The sequence below is a fragment of the Nannobrachium achirus genome (assembly GCF_963921795.1).
Source record: "Nannobrachium achirus genome assembly, chromosome: 3".
Classification (NCBI taxonomy): domain Eukaryota; kingdom Metazoa; phylum Chordata; class Actinopteri; order Myctophiformes; family Myctophidae; genus Nannobrachium; species Nannobrachium achirus.
The window spans coordinates 50422816-50446496 of record NC_137812.1 but is presented as its reverse complement, the minus strand read 5'-3'; the positions used below and the strand labels follow the sequence as shown (position 1 = coordinate 50446496).

General features: G+C 44.6%; 1 protein-coding gene across 1 annotated transcript in view; it reads left to right on the top strand.

Annotated features, from left to right (window-relative positions):
• znf827 (zinc finger protein 827) overlaps window positions 1–23681 on the top strand; it is a 144594-nt gene that overhangs the window by 74139 nt on the left and 46774 nt on the right. The window contains exons 5-6 of the mRNA XM_080722261.1: window positions 1564–1836; window positions 20346–20594. Of these exons, the coding sequence (XP_080578387.1) occupies window positions 1564–1836; window positions 20346–20594 (522 nt within the window). The remainder of the gene's footprint in view (window positions 1–1563; window positions 1837–20345; window positions 20595–23681) is intronic.

The window sequence follows — 23681 nt, the reverse complement described above, 5'->3', positions numbered from 1 at the left end:
TCTTGTAAGCTTCCAGTGTCTGTGATGTGCAGATGTCGGTTTGTGAAACCTACGGCTGTACTGTGTTTAATCTGCTCCATCTTGTTTTGTCATATTTTGCCATCACTGTGTGTATAACAGTGTCTCTCTTGGGAACAATGTAGCCTGGCTCCAGAGTTTTCATTAGCTGCCTAAATCTTGCAACCTTGACAATATTCAGAGGCCTCATATCTAGTGCAATGAAATCTGCAATTCCGTCAGTAATTGCTTGTGTACATGTCTTCCGTGTTAATTTTGGACTTGCCGAGGTACCATCCTATTCTGCTCATCGGATGGGTCTAGCAGAGATTTTTTTATAAAATAAATATACAAATAAACATGTAATACAATTAATATTCAATAGCGATACGTTTTTAAATTAGACTTGTTATATTACAATGTTGTTGTTATATAATTGTTGTATAATTTTAGGCCAATTATATTAGGCTAATGAAATTACCGTAAGTCTTTTTTGCATTTATACTGGTTTGATTAAATGTAGTTTTTTATCGTGCGCTCATCCCACGATTATGATGCTCCTTCACACAGTAAAATCTAATCCTCCCACGCCTGAAACATTTGTGTTGGGTCTCGCTGGACATGCGGGAAACCATCCCATTGTAGTCACAAAATAGCTTGCTCTAATGGCTTGTTTGGACAATGCACGTTATTTTCTTATCATTTACCTTTTTCTAAGAATTTGTATTGTAATCAGATGCACAAGGAAGATCAATACCAATTTCCTTGCATGTATACTGAACACGAAAACGTATCTGGCCCTGTGCTGCATGCAGGGTTAAGAGACAAACTGCATGAGATTTTGAGCTTGAAAGGATCTGGAGTGGTTCCATGGTATTCGGCGGGGCTGCTGTTATTGCCGCGTTGAATTAAACAGTTATTACACAAACCCAAACATTATTTAAGCCTGGTGCTTCTTCACGGAGTCTCAAGAGTTGACAGAGTTCTCAAAATGTCAAACCAATTTCATCCCGTCTTAGTCGTGACCCATTTCTGGCCCCTCTATCTCCTGCCCTTCTGCCTCCCCTATGCCAACCCTCTACCCGTACTACGTCTAACATTTACATTTTAGGCATTTAGCCGATGCTTTTATCCACAAACACGTGCGACTGTAGGACTGTATTGAGCTCCTAGATCAGCAACATTACAAATAATCCGTTTGAAGAGGCACGGCGCTCAGACCATATTTCTGTGGTCAAAGTCATAATATGACCACAGAAATATGGTCTATGCTCCAGCTAATATTATTAGTCTGAGTGCAAGAATAGAGACACAAGCTTTTAGGGGAGGGCAAAGGCATATTACTTAACACCACAAGAGGACCACAATGCAAATAAGTCCTGGACTTTATTGTGTTTTATCCTCGATTGCTTTTTTAACCAACGTGTACAGTATATATATGATTTGTAGGCACACTCGTGTTTCGTGCAATCTAATACACAAAACAAAACACCCCATGCAAGGCTCCTACAGTCTTTCCATCCCTTTTAACCGCTTCTCTGTCTCTTCTTCCTCCCTCCTTTCCAGCGGCCAACCAGAGAGAGGCTCTCAAGTCTCCGTTATACCTGAAGGAGGAGCCCCAGGCTGAGGAGGCCCTGAGCCCCAGGCCCGCCTCCCAGTCCCAGGGCCAGGGACAGCCAAGCTTCCCTGCTGCCTTCAGCCAGGTGGAGCCGACGGGGGTTACGGAGCGCCCAAAGGTGCCTCTCAAACCACGGGAGGGAAGCCCCAGGGCCAAGAACAGCCTGCTGAACCAGGACATCAACATCAAAGTGGCCTCGGAGCTGCTGATAAAACTGTCAGGTAGGGCATTTGGTACGTAGACGTATACTCTATATATCATGCATATGAAGAGTTTCATTGCATTATCCAGCTTTTGAAATAAATCTGCCATTCCATACATCAAGATAATTGACACCTAGTTATTCAAAGAGATTGCTAACAAGAATTTGAAGTATATCACTGGCTATTACTGAACTTGTTAATCATCTTGTGATCTTTGCTTACATTGTAGTTGCTCTTGTTAAAAGTAGATTTATTGGTACACTCCCCTACGGTATGTGCCTACTCACTGAAATAGACAGTAGGACAGCGGAGAGGATGACGGTGTATGGGACACAGGAAGAAAGATCTGGTGGGATTGACTATCTGGCTACAGACGCACAGACATGCATCTTAACAAATGCACGATTGATTGGCGCATGGTTGTCAGCTTCGCCTGTCATACATTACATTAAAGGACCATGCTGTTTATTTCATTGACTACAACTCTCAGTATACTTTACACCAGTAAGTCGCCCTAGGGGCGAAACGCACAGGATGGATTTCGCACAGGACGGAATTCATTTGCAAGTGAAATTCGAGTTGCGTTTGGACAAACTGTGGACAAGAATATTTTCCCAAATATGGATATGACTGACATCTGACATCATAGATGTCTTATGTTATAGACCCCATGAGACTCACACAATGGACAATGTCCATATATGGGCATTCCAAGCTATGGGCTTAATATTGATGACATCAGGGATCTCCATATATGGGCAAACAAGGGACAAGGACGGAATTCATTTGAAGGAAGCCTTTGGCTTTCATTCATTTCAGTATGGTATGAAAAACTATGTTGCTTGTGATGGGTAATCTAGCAAGCTAAATATAATGGTGCAGTTATTTATTGTCAAAGTTAAGTTAAAATTGCGTTTAATTGATTTCAAAGAGCTGATTTCTTAGTCCATGGAGAAAAGATCACACATTTTAATGGCTATCAAATACTCATCTAAAAATAAAGACATACGTGGGAAAAAGGTCTATGTTTATGTACGATATAGGACCAAAACTGTGAATAGACACTGACATACTTCATATTGAATTCAGCACGGTACTTTAACTTGCATAGCCCTGCTCTAGATGGAAAAGGGAAAGAAGAACTACATGGATTCTTTATAAACTATTAGAAATGGTTCCATAAAGAACTACCATAGAATTTCCATTTTCCAGCTGTCCACTTCACCAAGCACACAGGGGTGGTAGAACATCATATTCAAATGAGCCCCACAAACCCCAGGCTGACCCGGGCATCAACCAGTCACAAACCATTCTGCCTCCTAGCAGCCTAGTAATCCCCTCTAAATCTGGAAATGTGCTTTAAATTTAATCCGTATTGATGGTGATACACCTCTAAAAACATTATTTACACAGCACCACAACCTAAATGCCACACACCAGCATGCTAAGCACGATACAGTTGGCAACAATTTATTAATCTAAAACATGGGTCTTCAACAGGGGGTTCCTCAGAGTTACTACAGGGGGTCCTCCAAATCTTTGAGTGATAGAAACGTTTTAGAAACTTTTTTTTCTTCTTTTTTATATTAACCACTTGAACCCTAGTGTCCATATTCTGAGAACTTTAGCCAAAAATAGCCGATCTACAAGCTCACAACGCCTCGCAGTGCGAGGCGTTGTGAGCTTGTAGATCGGCTATTTTCGGCAAAAGTGGTTAGGTGTAGAGGGGAAAAAGAGCAGACTAAGTACAGAGTGAAAGGAAAAGTTTATTAAGTATTGACGGTTCAAGTGATTAAATATCTGAAAACACAAATTGACATGAATCCAAGATACACTGATGATTGTGCTGTCAAACAATGAAACTATTATGGAATCTATGATAAGGTAGTGGGGGGCCCTGCTTCATCTCTCTCTCAACTAAGGAGTCTTTGGCCTGAAAAATTTTAAGACCCCTGATCTAAAATGTTCATCAATCATAATATTTTTTGAGCGGTGGTCACAACGCTCCTATACGTGGCCGTGTGTGTGGGTCTGTCTGTCTGTCTGTTTGTCTGTTTGTCTGTCTGTCTGTCTGTCTGTCTCCGGGTATGTAGCCTGCAGTAACCTTTTCTGACCACACATGTTAAGGGAGGGGCGCTGTTGTTCAGGATAGGCCAGGCATAGGCCAGGCACACTCACACACAAACACACACAGGGGGCACACACACACACACACACACACACACACAGGGGACACACACACACACACACACACACACACACACACACACACACACACACACACACACACACACACACACACACCACCGCTCAGTTCACACGAGTGTGATTTTAACCGTGTGTGTGGGTGGGTTAGGCTCAGGTCGCACACTTTATACACTTTTATTTGTTGTGCTGCTGATGGGGACGGTCTCCGAGTGTCTCACATCAAGCTCGGGAGGGCTCGCTGCAGGTCAAGGGTCATGCTGTGGAGCGCCATAAAAGGTTTCTGTTTTCCAACCCTGGCTCCCATCTCAGAAAAGAAAGAAGCAGCCATAAATGTAGTTGTTGTTAAAGGTGAACAGAGGCTGTCTGCAGAAGAAGCTCATCTTTGCTTTGTCTCTGGTCTCAGCTGCACAATCTTTTGGCCGGAAAAGACTTTGTGTCCCCAGTGTACACAGGTCACACTCCTCTCAGCCCTCCATTTTCTCTCCATCCATCCCTTTATCTCGCCTCTCTCTCTCTTGTCTCTCTCTCGCTCTCCCTCTCTCTATCTTAAGCTGTGGTGAAGGAGGGGCACCGGTAGGCTCAGGGTCAATTCTTTGCCTTATTTTTATGTTGTGCAGTCGATATAGTCTTCGCCTCTCCCGTGAAATCCCACTCCAAAACAAAGCCATCGATCAAGGTGTATCCATGCGCTACATTACACCTAAAACCCCATCCCAAACCCCCCACTGCCCCGGCCTTCTCCACCTCCTCTCCACAGACAAGGAAACATTCCTCATGTATTCTTTACGAAACACCACATTAACCCTGGAGTCACTATGTTGGGCACATTTTCTAATAGTTTCAAAAATAGTACGACATATTCACAAGCTCACAGATCTACAAGCTTGCAAAAAGCGTGAAGAACAGCTATTTTTGCTACTTCTCGTACGACAATGTAGTGGATAAAACATGTATGTCAAGTCAAAGAGGGTATTTTATGACTTCCAAGCAGGAAGCATAAATAGACCATCTCATAGGTCAGTGGTTGTACACTTTAACCCTGCAAGGCCCAGTGTTGCTTTTTAAAAAAATGTATAATTAGTTTTCCTGTTCTTTTTTCACATTAACATCACCATTAAATCCTATTGTTTAGTATTACAATGCCATTGGCCACGATATTTGCATATAAATACCCCCCACAGAGGCTGACATTCACACCTCCCAGAGAAGTTGAAATTCCAGCGTCTGGACGAACAACATCTCACTTTTTAACTGAAGCTATTCCTCACAAAAACATAAGTAAAATGCCTGTAATTTTTTTTTTCGTGATCATTAGAATGTCTAGAACATGTACATGTGTTATTATTGTGAAAAATATCCCCAAAATGCAAATTAGAGTATGATTTATGATGACTCCTACAACACCATCTGATTTTTTTTATTTTTTTTGGCCAGTAGAAATTAATTCGGGTCTTGCAGGGTTAAAGTGTTAACTTATCTCTTGAGTGTTAATTTGTATAACCAAATGAACCGGTATTGGTCTTGGAGTTACAGATGAATGAATTAACACTGAGGATTGGCATTCTCAGTCTTGGCATTCAAGTCTCCGCAGACCCTTTTGTTTTCACAGCGTATAAGGCTAAAACGATGATGATGATGATGATGATGATTCTGTTAGATGGTGATCACAGTCAGCCTAAGTGCTTCAGCAAACAGCAGCACATTGACAGTTCCCAGTCACAGCATGTGTTATAAATGAAACTACAGGAAATATTTCAGGTGTGCAAATATTTGACGATTAATAGTGGAAAACTACAATTGTGTGATTATTATGCTTTTTCATACATGATCAATCATGTTGCCATCTGCCTTTTTGCTGCCTCTGTATCGCCACTTGTGTTTTGTTTTTATTTTTTTTGCTTGGTCCCAATTACTCTTCACCTCGTGTCACTGCTAATGAAAGTTTAGCTGCTTATTTTTAGTCCTCTCCCCACCCAAAACACTATCAAGCGCCGGGTCTCGTTCAAGTGCGTTTGTTAGAGGTGTTTGTCCAGTGTGGGCTGCTGAAGTGTGTCCCTCACCCTAACAAGTGTGTAATTTGCTCAAGTATGTATCACATTGTACAAATAGAAATAGCCACTAGGGATACACGAACATGAGGGGGGGAAAGCATTGTTCTACTTTATAGGGATGGATGCATATGGCGTACAGAATTATGGACATGCAAGTGATCATTATGATTCATTGTTCTTCACAAAACAATATCTAGTTGTATATTAGCATTTCAGATGTTAAGGGAATTGAGACTGCTTTGTTTTATAATGTAACCAAATTGTTGACTATGTTAAATTACATCTACTAGCCCTTACCCGTTCAAAGATATGAGCTCCGAAATGATGTGCAGTGTGTGGGTTATGGGATGTGCACTGTGCACACAGTATATGAGGGATGGAAAGTAACTTTAACTGGTGCTTGCATGCTAATATGTAGGAGCATCAATGTAAGAAATACCCGTTCCATGTAACGGCTACAGAGATACTGTGTACCGATCTGCATGATTTTTGGACAACATCTGTAACGGGGCCAGAACCCCCCCCGCCCGCCCGCCCGCCCGCCTGCACACACACACACTCCCCCCCCCCCCCCCCCCCCCGTGTGTGTGTGTGTGTGTGGGTTTGTGTGTGATTGTGCATGGCCTGAACAACAGCGCCCCTCCCTTAACATGTGTGGTCACAAAAGGTACTGTAGGCTAAATAGATATAGATACACCATAAAAATGCTAATATACAGCATACGATTTGTGAAAGTGACAAACGGGCTTCACAGTTATGTCAGGTGTGTTCATATGCTGATGGTGATGCGATTTCAGATCAATTGCTCCAGCCACCAAGGAGAAACGCTGTGACAGACAGACAGACACTCACTCACTCAGACATTCGCAAAATTATAGTATAGATAGGTCACACATTTGGCTCACCCCAGCAATGTGTTGTATAGGCCCATTGTATAGTCCATTACGGTCAAATCAAGCTACATTTGTGAAAATGCTAACTAAAGCACTCTAGTGCATCGTGGCATGCATGCACACGTGCGTGTCATTGTGCGTTCTATACGTTCGAATATGGACCAAAATCACTTTTTGTCCCACGTTAATAAAGCATTAGCAAGCCTGCATGTCATACAGTGTGTGTGGGTGTGTACTGTGTAGGCAGTGTCCATGTGTTTTCAAAGTAGGGCATTAACCAAAAAGTCGACAAGTCGACTCAGTCAACTTCATTACACAAGTCGACTCCCACCAGGGAAAGTAGAAAGTTGAACAAAAATAAATAAATAAAATGTCTCCAGTCTGTCACATTGACAGGCTGGACAGAAAGACAGACAGTGTCACATTGACAGGTTGGACAGACAGTGGCAGTCGTAACAGTAGCCACCAACTTTATCCTGTTGGATCCAACATTACATTGGAATTGAGATTATTATTCAATGCTGGTTGCAGTGGAATATATAATATTAACATCAAAACAAAAGCCATATTAACTCAATCAGCGCCTTTCACGGGATGTCGCGTGAAAAGTAATAGAGTATCTATAGAGCCATTCATGCGATGTCGCGTGAAAAGTAATATATTACTGTAACGGCGAGTAAAAATACCTAGTACAATGGCCGACGCTCCGGAGACGAAATCCGCGCTGATTTGTCATCATCACGGCTCCACGAGCACACAATAGTCATCCCATAACATTGAGGTGGACGGCCGATCTCATCTTTAATGTCCATTATCTCAAAACTACACTTTAGAAGCTAGGATGGAGGCAGATGCTCGCTTATTTTACACAGTTATAAAAGCTCCCGGTCGGCCATTACACAACTCCACGTGGACACGCATCGGTTCCGGCGCACGATCCGATGACGTCAGACCGGAAGTACTTCCGGTCTAGACTTCTGGCCTTCAAAATAAGACAGCGGCCGTTAATGGGGCCGGGAGGGGGCACTCTGGACCCCCTAATCCGTTAATGTCCTGGGCTCAGAATGAGTTAAGAGAGAAAGGATCACTTTTAGGCTATTCTATGAAGCCCAGAGGGAAGTCATTTTCGGGTTTTGTCCCCTGTTCACGCCGTCAATGTGATGACGTCATCAAACGATAAAGTCGACTTCAACTTTTTACTGAGTCGAGTCGACTTGCAAAAATCACAAGTCGTTAATGCCCTAGTTGAAAGCATGAGTGCGGAGACTTGGGCCCTCATCCCCTTGACCCTCATCAGCAATCGTGAGAGGGACAGAGAGTGGGTTAAAATGTGTATTTATATTGTGCGTATTTGTGAGTATTTGTGATGTGTGTGTATTAAGACTTAGAGAACGGCGTGTGTATGTGCGTGCGTGTGTACGCATGTGCGTGAGAGACGGACCCATCACACACCAGCTGCCATTGTTCTGGCTGTAAGGCTGGTGTTGGAGTGAGTCATGCTGGCTGTGAGCGCTGCGGTACTACACGTGTGCTGCTCTGCTGCCTGCCCCCAGGTCACGTTCCCCCTGTGTGTGTGAGTGCACGCGCATGTCTGCGTGTGTGTGTGATACATGCGGATCTGTGTGTGGGTTTATGTCTGCCTCGCGCGCATGGGCATTTCTGTGTGTCTGTGGCTGCTTGTGTGTGTGAGAGCGAGATTAGATTTGTTGCTTGTAAGCAACGGAGAAAGGGAAAATTAGATATTGGGGTTGTGTGTGTGTGTGTGTGTGTGTGTGCACGCACGCGCGTGCAAGTGATTCCTCCAATGTGCTTCTCTCGCCTTTGTTCTTTGTTTCATCACCCTCTATCTCTCTTTCCTTCCCCTCCCTCCCTCTATCCCTTGCTCTTTCTATCTCTATCTCTCTCTCTTAACTTCCTCCAGTTCTAACATTATCCTTCTATCCTCCTGTTTTTGTCCTTAAGCAGCGTGGCTATCTTCAACGTTTATCCTTCTCTCCTCTGACCTGGGTTAGGCACAAGATGCCGCAGCGCTCGTCTCCTCTCCTCTCCATCTCATTCCACCGGCTCCCTCTTTCCCTCGTTACCTTTCTCCTCTCTCTCTCTCTCTGTCTCTCTCTCTCTCTCTCTCTCTCTCTCTCTGTGTCTCTCTCTCTGTCTCTCTGCCCCCTCACAGCCCTCGGAGCGCAGTGCCGTCCATCGCCATGGCAACAGCGGGGGCGGCTTGTAGGATGGAGCAGGGCCGTCTGGAGTGACAGCTCTGACACCGAGACTAGACCCTCACATGACCTCGGGAGGGGAGGGCAGGAGGAAGGAGAGAGAGAGAGAGAGAGAGAGACGCGAAGAGAAGGGGAAAGAGAGAGAGGGAGAGGTGGGGGGTGTACTGTAGCTATGAGGAAGGTCAGTCCTGTCATGCGGTCACGCTGCGTTTCGACGGCCACAAGGTCTTGGTGGTTGAAGACCGTCTCAACTGTAACCCCTCCCTGAGCCCCAGTCCCCCCCCCCCCCCCCCTCCCCCCCGCCCTGGCTGATACAAAGGTCGACTCCAGTGCAGTGTAACGCAGTCAGGAGGACACAAATAAGAAAATGGGATTGGGTGCAGATTAGACTTAAAGCATTGTGCCACCACGGCTGTTTGACTGTGAAATAAATGCCTGTCTCCTCATTCCTCTCCTAACCAGCATGGCCAATAAGACATAGAGCCTTAATTGAATTCCCCCCACCATTCATTGGCCAGTCAGCAGCAGCGGTACTGGGTTGTCATCATTATGGTCTGTTGTGCTGTAACACGACTTGCATCATCTCTCTAACTAGGTCACTTCTCCTTCCACCCCGCCTCCCCCCCCCCCCCCCCCACCCCCCACACACACTCCTTCTCCTTTCCCTCCTTTCTGTCTCTCACTCCTCTACCTCCTGTCTCCTCTCCAGCTTCCCCTCTTCTCCCCCAGTGTCTTATCCTTTCTTCTTTCTCTCACTCTCTCTCTCCCTCCCTCCCTCCTTTACCCGTTTATGACCTGGTGTTTGCTGGTGGCGAGTGGCTGCGTTTCCAATAGTCGCAGTACCTCCCCCACATCTGTGTTGGTTAAAGCCAGGCTGCCTGGTGTCTGGGGGCTAATTATGCCCAGCTAAATAGTCCCCGGTGCCGGCAGCTAGTTGAGCACTAGCAGACCGGGCCAGATGGGCTTTGGTGTTGTAGGGGCAGGAAGGTACATGGCACCACACAGAGACAGGTAGCGGTGGGAGTGTGTGTATAGAGTAAGTAATGTGAGGTAGGTGTGTTGGTGGGATGTGGTCAAGATGGTGGGGTGTGTGTGTGTGTCGGCTACACCAGGCTGGCAAGAGTGCTGGTGACGTCCATGCCTGTCACCCACCCACTCGGCACCACTATAGGTGAGATAGTACTTGCTGCACTGTACTGGACCTGCACCATTATGGCTGAAACTATAATCCCAGTTATTTTACTGGACACATACTGGAGAACCATACAATTATTATTTGCACTTGTTGGCCTCAATAATTCGGGACGTATAATTGAAAAGTCAGTTGAAATCGTTGAGTCCAAGACGATATCTTGATGATTATTAACTGGACATAAAAATACACATTTAATTTTACAGCTCTGCTGCCATGCCAGCCTCACTGTACTGTAGGTGTGATATCACACTTTGGACTGGTTATACACTTACTCATTACATACCCCCAGCATGAACAGACACACGCACACGCGCGCACACACACATACATACGCTTAAAAGGCTTGACAGTCATTTGTGCAGTGGTTGTCACCCTGGCTAATTACTTAGAGAGCCTGTGATTGAAAGGAAACACTGTATGGGAGAAAAAGGGGATGGTGGGTGCAGAGACAAGTCCTTTGGGTGAAATGATTCACACAGGCTCTCACAATTGCTCATGCCCCCGGAAACGCATACACGTTTATGCACCCACACACCAACACATTCAAAGAGCAAAACCATTTGGCGTGTCTAAAGCTGATAATTTATCCATAACCTCGCCAGATATGTACAGAGTGTTCGGGAGGAGAAATTCCCAGCATGCAACACGTATGTGAGGCTGCCTGATGCAGGCTAGCTGCAGACGGCTCTCTCTGGCACAGCGCCTCAATCACTTTATCTAAAGCCCCACAGCTCTCTGACTGGTGCCCTCGCCGTGCCCTCTCTGTGTGCCCGCTCCCTGACCTCCCTTACCACCGCACCCGCACCGCCCTCCCCCGCTCCACCTCGCTCTCTCTCCCCATCTCTGTTCCTTTCCCCAGCTCCATCTCTCTCTCCTCTCGCACTCTCCATGTCTCTCATAAAGTACAGTAACCACTGACTTTCTCTCTCTTCTCTCTTTTTCTCTCCTCTCTCACTCTCTCGCTCGCTCTCATTCTCTCTCTGACTTTTATCTCATCTCTTATGCTTTCTCCCACTCTCTCTCGCCAGTCTCTCCCTCCCCTCCTCCCTCCCACCATGGCAAGTCTGGTCTCTGTGTCCACTTCCTGGGTGGCTAGATTTAAACACAATGTAGCGATGGGCTCATTTTATGGAGAGATCATTAATCAGCCTACAAGTGCACTCACAGCCTCTGACTTCCTAAGATAACACTCTTTTCCTTAAGATAAGCCACACACACACACACACACACACACACGCACACGCGCACTCACACAAGCTGTTTTTTGGAGAGAGGTTTATAAGGGCTGTTCCGGGGGCCGTTGTTATGGGGAAGTCTTCCACCGTCGTCGCTGTTACAGTCAGACGTGAGGGTGCTTCCAGGCTACTGTCAGGAGGCTGGGCTATTTAAAGCTGGCTGTTCCAAGGATCGACGCTAGCAGCTAGCAGAAATAACGGCTAGCTTGCAGCTGTGTGCGTGTACGTGCGTGCCGTGCGTGCGAGTGTGGAGTCCTCTCCGGGCTTGGCTGCTGTGGTTCCGTCTCCACACTGCAGTCTTTGAAGAGCCTGAACTCTTCACCCTGCTGTCTGAGCAGGTCGGAGAGAGAGGGAGAGAGAGACACAGAGAGAGAGAGAGAGAGAGAGAGAGAGAGTAAGGATCTAACAGGGAGGAGGGAGAGAGAGGGCGGAGAGGTTGTCATCTCTTCCTCATGCTCTCTTCTTCCTCCACCCCCCCCACCCTCCTCATCTGCCTCATTTTCCCTTTATTCTTTCCCTCCCTCTCTCTCTCTCTATCTCTCTCTCTCTCTCCTCTTCCCCTCGGGTGTTCCTTGCCTGGCGCTCCTCTTCTCTATTCGTTCTCTCTCTCTTTCCCCTTCTATTCTATTCTCCTCTCCTCATCCCTATCTCTCTCTCCCTCCTCCCCGGTCTAACCCCCTTTTCCCCGCTCATCTCCATCTCTCCCTCCTTTCCTCATTTTCCTGCCTCTATCCCTCCGTCGTTCCGTGTGTCAGTCTCCATCTCTTTTATTCTGCCTGTCGATGCATCAAAGCACTGGCTGTGATAAGATGCACTCACATGCTCTGAATCAGTAATGATGCCTTATTCGCTTTCTCCTTTGTTCTTCTTATCCTATTTTCCAGTTATGGTTGCTATGCGTCATAACCAGTGTCCATACCCATACTTGACTGTACAGTACACACACACAGGGGTGTCGCACCAAATTCTGGGCCCTGGGTACAAAGGTTCACTGCGGGCCGCGCAATTATTTTGTGCTTTAACTATTGAAAAATAGCAGATATACAAGCTCACAGCGCGGCACTCGGTGCAGCGCTGTGAGCTTGTAGATCTGCTATTTTTGAAAGATTGTGAAAATCTGAATGTTTCAAATCCTTCTAAGGTTTTTTTGAAAAACCCATGTTTCTATGTCAGTGGTGCTCAAACCTTTTCTTGTGAAGGACCCCCAAAATTATATGTATTTGGCCACGGACCCTCATCTCAAAATATTTAGTTCCAGGGAGGGACCCCACAGAAGCAAAATTTGAGTTACAAATGTTCGCTTAAAAAATACATATACATACATTTTCACGAGTTTTCAAAAATAGCAGATCTACAAGCTTGTGAGCTTGTATATCTGCTATTTTTCAATAGCTAAAGTATAGAATAATTAAGACCCCACCTTGGGCCCTAGTAACTCAGTCCCACTTTTCCCCCCCTTGTGACGCCCCTGCACACACTCACACACACAGAACCAGACAGCTTTAGCCCGTTACGCCTGTGCTGATTGGAGGAGACACATGGGGTCAAAGTTGAGCGGTCAGAAACAGAAAGAAACAGTCACTCTGGCTGTCCGTCTCGTCATGGGGCTGTGGAGTGTGATGCCCAGGCCCATCAAAGTGCGTATTGTACACTTAACAGCAGCGTGCCGTGCACCTGCAGAGGGGCTGTGGTCTGAGCGTGCCTTAAAGAAGCAGCTACTGTATGTGTGCAAACAGTCAACGCCGGCCAGCTGTCGAGGCGGCGTCATTTATTTATTTTTTTCTTAAATTTTTATCCCACGATTTTTGTAACCCATTTTTTCACCCGGTGCCAATTGCCTAAGCTGTGATCCTGGGCTCTACTCTCCCTCTGCCAACCTGGGGAGGGCCCCGAACTGAGCTCATGCTTCCTTCAATGCATGAGGAGTGTAGGCGGCGTCATTTAAAGCTCGCAAAGGAAACGCCTCTAAATGAGCCGAGGCAGGATTTGAGGTGGACACTCCCATATCTAAAAACACACTAGGGGTGCCACACAAGCGATTCCCATTCATCCGATCTTCTGTTCGGATATCTGCCCGATATCGGCCCAAAGAAACGTAGAACGGATCAGATCACAGCGAAAATTACCAATCATAAATATGTGCATTTATTTTAGTTGTATTTTATTGTACTTATTATTTATTTATTTATTTATTGTACTATTTATATATCATATTTCATATATAAATATATCAAATATGTGCTATATTGTATCTGTATCGTATCGGATCAGTATTGATTCTGCCATAATCGGTAATCAGATCAGAAGTGAATAATCTAGATCACAGCATCTCTAGCACACACACACACACACACACACACACACACACACACACACACACACACACACACACACACACACACACACACCAAAGCTGGATTGTGGCACGATTGAGTGCTGCTTTTTATGGCTTCAGTACATAAGGTCATGCCCCCATCCAAAAAGCCCTAGCTGTGTGTGTGTGTGTGGGTTGCAGAGGGTGGATGTGAATTATTTGATGTGTCTGATGGCCGGTCGTGTGTTGGTGTTAGAATGGTTGTGTTTTCTCCTAATCGTGTGTGTGTGTGTGTGTGTGTGTGTGTGTGTGTGTGTGTGTGTGTGTGTGTGTGTGTGTGTGTGTGTGTGTGTGTGTGTGTGTGTGTGTGTGTGTGTGTGTGTGTGTGTGTGTGTGTGTGTGTGTGTGTGTGTGTGTGTGTGTGTGTGTGTGTGTGTGTGTGTGTGTGTGTGTGTTACGCGTGTTCTGTTCTCTATCTCCTTTCATGTTTCTCTGATTAATGACATGAGCCTGTTTAACCTAGTTACGTGGGGTACAGTACGCACAGTGACACTGTCTGTGTACGTGTGTGTTTGCCCCTGTGGGTGGTTACTGCGTTCATGTCTGTGATGTGTATGTTTGTGTGTGACACGACTGCATGTTGGTTTAGTGTGTGTATCTGTGTGTGAGAGTCTTTGTCACCATGTGTGTTGTTGTGACCCACCAATCCCCTCCACTCCTGCGCGTGCGTGTGTGTGTGTGTGTGTGTGTGTGTGTGTGTGTGTGGTGAACCCGTGACAAGGGTGGGCCCGTGAGACAGACAGACAGAGAGAGAGACAGACAGAGACTGCATGTCCCTTGATTGACCCTGGCCCTCGCGGCGCTACCCTGCCCCTCCTCCCACCTCCCCATCACACTCCTCCTCCTCCCCTCTGCCCCTGCTCTAGTTCCAAACCTCCGTCGTCCTCCCTCCCTCCCTCCCTCCCTCCCAGGCTGCTCCTAGTCAACTCCGGCCACCTGATGGAGGGATTAGTGGGCTGTCGGTTTGCCTGTGTCCCCGGCCCACTGGCTGCTACCACTGGTCCTGGACTGTAAAGTCATGCCAAGTTGCGCTTTAGTTGTGACTTGTGAGCGTACAGTGCTTCACACACAGGGCACACTCAAAGCTCTGTACAGAGATGCATCATAAAAATAAATGCGAAATATATCAAATATGAATAGAAATCGTTTGTTTTTGTCTGTTTTGGTCAGTTTTGGTCAGTTTTCTTTCTAAATGGATAGGGTTGTGCACAAGCGCAATGTATAGACCTGTGGTTCCCAAAAATGTTTAGCCCGTGACCCAAAAGAGAAATTAGACGTTTGCCTGGACCCAAACTAGTGAAAATAGCAGATCTACGCTTCGCACTACTACTTAAGCATTTGTGTTCTAATCTTTGTAATTCTTTCGATTTTTCTTTGATTTCTTCATGAAATTACTGAAAAAATCATTGACTTTTGAGCTTTTTTGGGATAGACTACCGATCATGGTCTGCATAGAGTAATCTCCATACATGAAAACTGTTCCATCCCTTCAAATTGTACATATTTTATTTTGATTGTATTATATTAGTAAGTTGATTGTATTGTACCGTGTACACTTCTGCTTTGGCAATGTAAACGTATGTTTTCTCATGCCAATAAAGCCCTTTGAATTTAATTGATAGTTTTTTGTAAATATTTTGAATAATAATAATAATCAAAAAACGAAATGTATGAAACAAAAAACAAAGGGACCCATAAAGTCTGTCTGCCACCCACAACTGGGTCCTGACCCACTGTTTGGGAAATAGTGGTATAGACACTCATTAAGGCCGCACAGTATTCTATTATCATTGCTAGGGTAATGCTCACAGCATATAATGACTGGAAAGAGGTTAGAGAGAGGGGTGAACATGTGATAAGGTCATCATGGGGCTGGACTCAAACCCATGATATCAGCGAGTCTGTGCCTAGTTGGTATGAGTACTAGATGGCAGAGACACCAGGAAACATGCAACATATTGTATTGACAAAATCTTAATTTTGGGACTGTTGTGCATGATTGTGCTTTTCGGCAATATAATTCAATGTTGAAACGTTATTTTGCAGGCTAGTCGTGTAGTCCCTGTTCTCAGATCCGTCCTTGATGTGGAGATTTGCTTGCATGGCACCCGGGAGCGTCATTTAGGGACATCCAGTTGATAATCTACTCTTCTGCTGATAGAAAGAACAACTACTTGTGATTTGGGTTTCAATATCTTTCATACTGATTGTAGATGTTTTTATTTCCTAACCCCTCCTGACACAAATGCACCAACGTCTATGAATAGTTGCTTTGTGTCTCCTTCACTTGCATCGCAAACCCTGCAAATTATGAATTCAATCATTTGTTTACCACCACCCAGTCAACTGATGTCACATCAAGGCAGTATGAACCATCTGCCAGCAGCCATGGAACTAATAAGTCCAAAAGAAAAATATGTAACGATGAGTTGGAATATACTGTACTGTGTATATATTCTATAGGCAACATCTGGCTTAATGTAGAATACATTAAATGTCCTGCTGTTCAATATGTAGTTTTAAGTGATCCAGGTTAATGGTTCTTTATTTGCCATCACATATCCGTAAAAGAGGCTGTTGAAGATATTAACAGTAATAATGCTCACATCAATAGGACGTTCTTTATTTCTTTATTTTATAGCTTTTAACGATAAAAATTTAGGGAATCCCTTTGTGGCGGCTTCTGCAACCCTTTCCACAACTCTCAGGTCCCTGAGTCCAACACCCTGTGGTGCACCTGTTAATGAGACAGACACCGTACAGACATGTCTTTATGTCTGTATATTGTTGTTTTTTTTTATTTTTTTTATTACAATTATATATTTTTTTTATTAAACCGGCCAGTTCTATTAACTGTTGCAGCCGCTAATGCTGCCTATGCTCTGCTTTATGCAAAAAGTGCGAGGGGAAATTCACCGGACTGGATTAAAAATGTGACCTCCCCAATACACACACATCACTGGTGGCCGTCACAGACGCGCTTCACTGTAGGTCAAGTTCAGGTCACAGTGACTCACTCTGGCCCCCGTGCCAGTGACCAGGCTCAGCCGAGGAGGGGGGAATGTGAGGGGAGGGTGGCAGGGTCAACAGAGGGTCACTCCCTCATGTAAACCCTCCCCGTCTGCTGTCCCTCCTCACTCTTTCCATCCCTCCCCTCCTCTCCTCTCTAACCTCCATCCCCCTCCTTCCTGCCTGCTCCTTGGATCCGCCACTCCCTGCCAAATTCATATATCCAATAATCTGACCCAGGTCGCCCAGTAAGCGCATTTTATACTTAAGTAAAAGTATCAATACTGCAGTGTAGAAATATTCTGTTAACAAGTAAAAGTCCAGAATTCAAAACATACTTGAGTAAAAGTACAAAGGTATTGGTATCAAAATATACTTAAAGTACCAAAAGTAAAAGTACAAAATGTTTGAAAATAGATGCGACGCGTTGTGAGCTTGTAGATCAGCTATTTTCAAATAGCCTATGTATAGAATAGGGCTAAAGTGGTTTATGTGTGTTTTGTAATATTATAATGTATATCTGAACAGTAACTAGTAACTAAAGTTTTCAAATAAATGCAGTGGAGTAAAAGTACAATATAATTGGATCTGAGGTTTAGTTGAGTAGAAGTAGAAGTATTGGAAATTGGAAATGCTCGAGTAAAGTACAAATAACTCAAAATTGGACTGCATATATCCAATAATCTGACCCAAGTCGCCGTGTCAGCAAGGCCATGGTAGCACTCCCCCCCCCCCCCCCCCCCCCTTGCCGCTTTTGTACTCCACTGTCTCCTCCTCCTCTCGCTTGGCGTGTCGACCCACAACAAGCCCCCCCCCCCCATCCCCACAGTCGCTTACTGTTGCACTGACACTCCGCCTGACGTCCTGTTTGTAACCTTTTCAACTCGTCTGATGAGCAGCATGTGAGACCATTTCACCCCCGCTCAGGGACCCTCTCCACTCCCCCGGTCCTGTTCCCCTACCACTGCTCTCAGATCTGTCCTAGAAAGCCAGTGACATGAGACCTGGATTTAGTAAAGGTAGCGAAGGAAGCGTGTGCACACACGCAAGCGCACACACACACACACACACACACACACACACACACACACACACACACACACACACACACACACACACACACACACACACACTCCCTCAGAAACATCCATTTAGAAACACTGACCTCAGAGACACCTTTTTTTATTAATATTTTTTTATTTTTAAGATATTTGAGACCTTTTTCTGCCTTTATTGATACATACTGTAGAATAGATGAACGGTAGACGAGAATGGAGAGAGAGAGATGGGGGCGAGACACGCAATAAAGGTCGTTGAACCTGTGACGCTCTGTCAGGCTGGATTAGCAGCCTAGGTGCCCAGAAGGCTACCCCAGCCGTCCGGGCCAGAGACACCTTTTAACCACGCAATCTTCAACATTTCATTTATTTTCATTTATTTCTCCTTTTATAATTCATAGTTCGTACTGTATGACAGTGTCGCACCAAAGTAGCACAAATGGACGATCTACAAGATCACAATGCTGTATGCCAGGTTGGGATGCAATGAAAAGCTTGTCATTGCATCCATTGGAACACAGGTTCCTCTAGCCATTTCCTCAAAAGTAACGGTTTTGGACATAAAAGGTTTACATCTGATAGTGACGATACGTGTTAGTGTCCTGCCCTGCTTGACTCCTGTGTGAACCTGCTCCAGCCCGCGGTAACGTGCCTCCTTCCTCCCCCTCCCTCCCCCAAGCGACTGCATGACGGTGGCCCCTTGCCCTCCATAATCACACAACTAGATGCCATGCAGCTCAGCTCGGCTTTGCAGAGGGGGAATGCCCTGGTATTGGCATATTGTCTTCTTTCGAATCACCTTGTGTTTGGCTTCAATGCCATCCTACTCCCATGTCTGGAGGGGAAGGGGGGAGAACGAAAGACGCTTTGTGTTTTATTTTTATATTATTTTTGCATTTTCTCCCCAATTTTTGTAATTGTCATTCCCCCCACATACTGCCAACTCCTACTTGTTGGTCTTGGGGAGAGTGTAGAGAAGACAGCCGGCAGTGGGGCGGCAGTGGCTCGGGAAGATCGGCCTCTTGTGAAATTGAAGGTTCCTGGTTAGGTCCATGGGGGTTAGGGGTTCAGTATTTTGTACTTAAATACTATAATACTTGGGATGCTTTTCAAAAGACTGTACGCTCTCAATCTCTTTTTTTATTTTTTATTTCTCCCTATAGAGTATTTCCAGTGCATTGGGTTGTAGGCCCACAGTCTGCTGTGGGCCGCAGCCCACCAGTTGAGAATGGCTGGGATAGAATAAAGCTAACAGTGGAAAGGCAGATGGAGGGACGGCTCTGGCATACATTCAGGGGCATGTTCTGAGTGGGCACCTGCACGATTAAAATATGCAATTATATGGGTTTGGTACACAGACAATATCAGACCAAACATTAAAGAGAGAAAATCCCAGCAATTCATCAACTATTTAGTACTTTGAGCAAAGCAATTAACCTCCCATTTGGACAGAATACAAATGGCCAACCGATGCAATGATAGTAGGGTTGTCATCTAGAAAATAGGTCTGTATTCGTGACGCATGCACTGTGAGGTTGAATTGGGGCCACTGGGGATTCTCAGATGTAGCGACTGATTCATTCAGTCCAGTAAAAAGAACATGTTTACTCTTCCTCTAAAGAAAAATAATTCACACATTGAATTTGTGAGTTATAGATTTGGCCAATCCACGACTTGTAGATCGGCTATTTTAGCTATTTCATTCTTATAGCTTTTTCATTCTTATATTTTGAACATGAAATTGTTGCCTCTATTGTAAAATATGAACACCAGGTTGAACATTTTCCTTCAATACTCATAATCATTCATCTAGCTCAGGGGTCTTAAACGTTTTCAGGCCAAGGAGAGAGAGATGAAGCAGGGACCCCCAGATTCCATATCATTTCATCGTTTGACAGCACAATCATCAGCGTATTTTGGATTCATGTGAATTTGTGTTATCAGATATGTAACCACTTGAACCGTCAATACTTAATAAACTTGACCTTTCACTCTGTACTTAGTGTGCTCTTTTTTCCCCTCTACACCAAACCTCTTTGTCGGAAATAGCCGATCTACAAGCTCACAACGCCTCGCAGTGCGAGGTGTTGCGAGCTTGTAGATCTGCTATTTTTGGCTAAAGTTAGGGTTCAAGCGGTTAATATAAAAAAGGAGAAAAAGAGTTTCTATCACACAAAGATTTGGAGGACCCCCTGTAGTAACTCTGAGGACCCCCTAGGGGTCCCGGACCCCCTGTTGAAGACCCCTGATCCAGCCCCTTGTCAATCACTCTCCTTTTTCTTCCACAGAGAACAACAAGGACAAAGACCCCCTGTACCAGAAGGTGATGGTGAAGGCGGAGCCTATGGAGGTAGACCCTCTCCCAGCGGAACTGGCCCCGCCCCCCTCCCACCTGCTGGCCTTCAGCACTTTAGGGGCGAGCGAGAAGAGCGAGCCAATGGCTGGCCTCCCCGAGGCCCTGACCCGCCCCCAGAAAGACCTCTTCTCCCAGGACATATCGGTCAAGATGGCCTCTGAACTGCTCTTCAAGTTGTCAGGTATGTTTGTTCACGAAGGTTGTGCTATAGAAGTGGTGGAAATGTAAATGCAAATCTGTTACCTGTTGTTACGAAATCTCTGAGTGAGCGAGCGAGCGAGGGTGTCGCAAGAATATCTTGAGATCTGCCCGACCACTTAAAATGGGCATTTCTATCATTGAGTATCTGGGATTGATGCTCAGGTTGAGAAGTCGATCGGATCAGCGGATCTCCACCCAAATAAGACAAAATCATTCTCGAAACACCCTCAAATGGTGAAACGCACCCCTAACTGAACTGCCAAGCAAACGGCATCTCGGTGCTTGCTTAGATTTAAATTGGGTAATTCTAATTATGCATATATTTGGTGCCAAATTGCCCCTTTCTCTGTAAATGGGCCTCATTGCAAAAAAAGTAATTCACAAACACAAGCGCTAATAGTGGTTAGAGTGAAAGTTATTAGCATGTTCAGAGAGTTGATGGTAACTGAAGCGAGTCATTTGCAGACTTTCAGTGATCACCGTAACAGTGGTTGTTGCCAGAGGAAGGCATCATCATGCCAGGTGCGCCCATGGCCATGATTGGATATTGAATTGATTTACTTCTTTATTGACATTCCCATGTACATGTAAAAAAACATGTGCATACAATAGTCAAAAGGATAAACGCAAAAAAGCTTGAAGGCTTATTTCCTTTGTGGTCCTTTCATAGATGGTTCAATACACAACAGTAACATAAAAGTGTTATATCTAGATGATGTTACAATTGGGGCATTAAGAAGAGGTCCTGCTATTTCGGCCATCTACTGTAGTTGGTATAGTGGTTCTCAGCGTGGGATCCAGGGACCCTCGAGGGAGTTCCAAATGGACTATTACAGGTCTTTATCTCCCTCTAGGGTTATCGGGGATCTTTGAAATTAAAACTCTAATACGCACTACACTACACTACCACACTACACATTACATTCCAACGTACGCACTACTACAGTGCAACTCATGTGTTTACTGGAAAATTAATATCTACAAATATTGATTTTAAAATGATTTTATTTGCTTGCAAGTTTCAGCTTCCATAGCCATGTAAAAGGAGCAGCAGTGCTATATGCTGTGACCAATCAGAATCAGGCATTCAACAAATCTGTATTTCAACTATAGAGGGTATGCACGACTGCACGTCCACTGGGACACGCCCCCCTAATCTAGACTGAGTGGCAAAACATTGAGCAGCATGGAGCATTGGAGTTTGGAAGTGCTAGTTGCAAATCACTCAACGGCCCTGCATACCACCTGTTTCTAAATTGCACATAATGCAGGAGGCAGCAGGATGTTGTGTTGTTGAAAACGAGTGCTTCCGAAACTCTGACACTTGGAAAAATAATCATCTGCACAGAATGTCTTTACAGAAAGTTGCTCATAACATGCCTATGGTGGATTTTTATGAAACAAAAACTTTGCACATAGAAAGAGAATAATTAAAGCTTTCAGCACAGCCGCAATGTTGGTGAGTTTAACTTTGTTTAATACAATCAGATAGGACTTCTCTGTTCTGATGTATGGGCTGTCAATGGCAGAAATTAGTTTTTTGCCACTCAGTAGGCGTTCCCACATAACTTCCAGCAACAGTGATGTCACGCGCATACCCTCTATACATTAGTATCAATAGAATACTACATAAAACACCTCAATACAGTTTAAGGAAAGTTTGATGTAATTTTTTAGGTTTTATATAAAGTTTACTGAATAGGTGCCTGGTCTACCTACGTTCTTTTTCTTATATGCATTTGATGTATTGATGTTGATGTATTGATGTATTACCTTGCTTATTCTAAATTGCTCTGGATTAAGAGCGTCTGCTAAATTCCTAAATTGTAACATAACATACCTCAATACAACACAAGACACCTCAATACATGAATATAACATACAGCAGGGGCGTAGTTTCAGATAAATGTAGGTGGAGCCCCGAAATGTCTTATGCTAACGTAGGGAATATGTTCCACAATAATCCATATCATTACTGAAGTAACATTCTTATACACTCTCCAGATTAATACTTGTCTTCATTGTGGTTGTGTGTGCCAGTCCATGCTTCAAAGCAGCCTTAGTAAATTAATTTAATATCAAGGAAAAGGTTATGTTGATTCTAGTACTGTATGCACTGAATCACTGATGCAAACAAACAATAATACAAAGCTAATTATGCGCCGGGATGAAATGAGAGTGCGAACTTAATGAAATTATTTATTGAAATATTAAACAACAACACATCAGGCTACTGTTCAAAATCAATGAATATTAATTAAAAGGCAGCTTATAAATCAATAGATCTCAATCAGCAGCAGCAGATAAAGGTTTTGGTGGTGATCAAATTCAAATTGTGAAATTAGACTGGTCTGACGGAGAGAGAGAGAGGGGGGCGCATGCAGGCCCCTACTTGACAAATAAGATTGAAATGAACAGTGGGATATAAGGTGTTTTGTCAATACATTACACATACTTATCTGTCTCACTCACATTAAGACGGACCGCTCGTTGTGTCTGTGCCGCTCTGTTGTGCAATTGGGCTCGGTGATTGGACACGTGCGTGCACGGCCGAGTTTGGTTTCGATTTAAGGGCTTGTCTTGATATACTGTGTTGCGCGTAGTGTTGCTCACCGAAAATAGCCGATATACAAGCTCACAGCGGCATGAATTTCTACACAGAGGGCAATTAATCTATGTACTGCCCTGCAACGTTCTGTGGTGGAGAACATATGCATAACTTTGGACAAAATTATATTTTGGATACAAACACTAGATCAACTGACATACAGTACCTCAATACAACACAACACACCTCAATAGAATACACATTATCAATACAACATAACACACCACAACACAGTTGACTACAACATAACGGGGCACTAGGCTTTCCCATGGGACACCTCCATGTCAGCCGTAGGACTGTGTGTGCTGCTGGGCCCTAAAAGCCACATGTTTCCATTTCCATGCTTGCTGCCCGTAGTAACACACAGCAGGATGTATGTGACATGGAACGGCCATGAATGTGACATTGAGGCAGCAGACAGTTGTTTGTATTGTTAGATGAAGACAGAGCTCTGGAGTG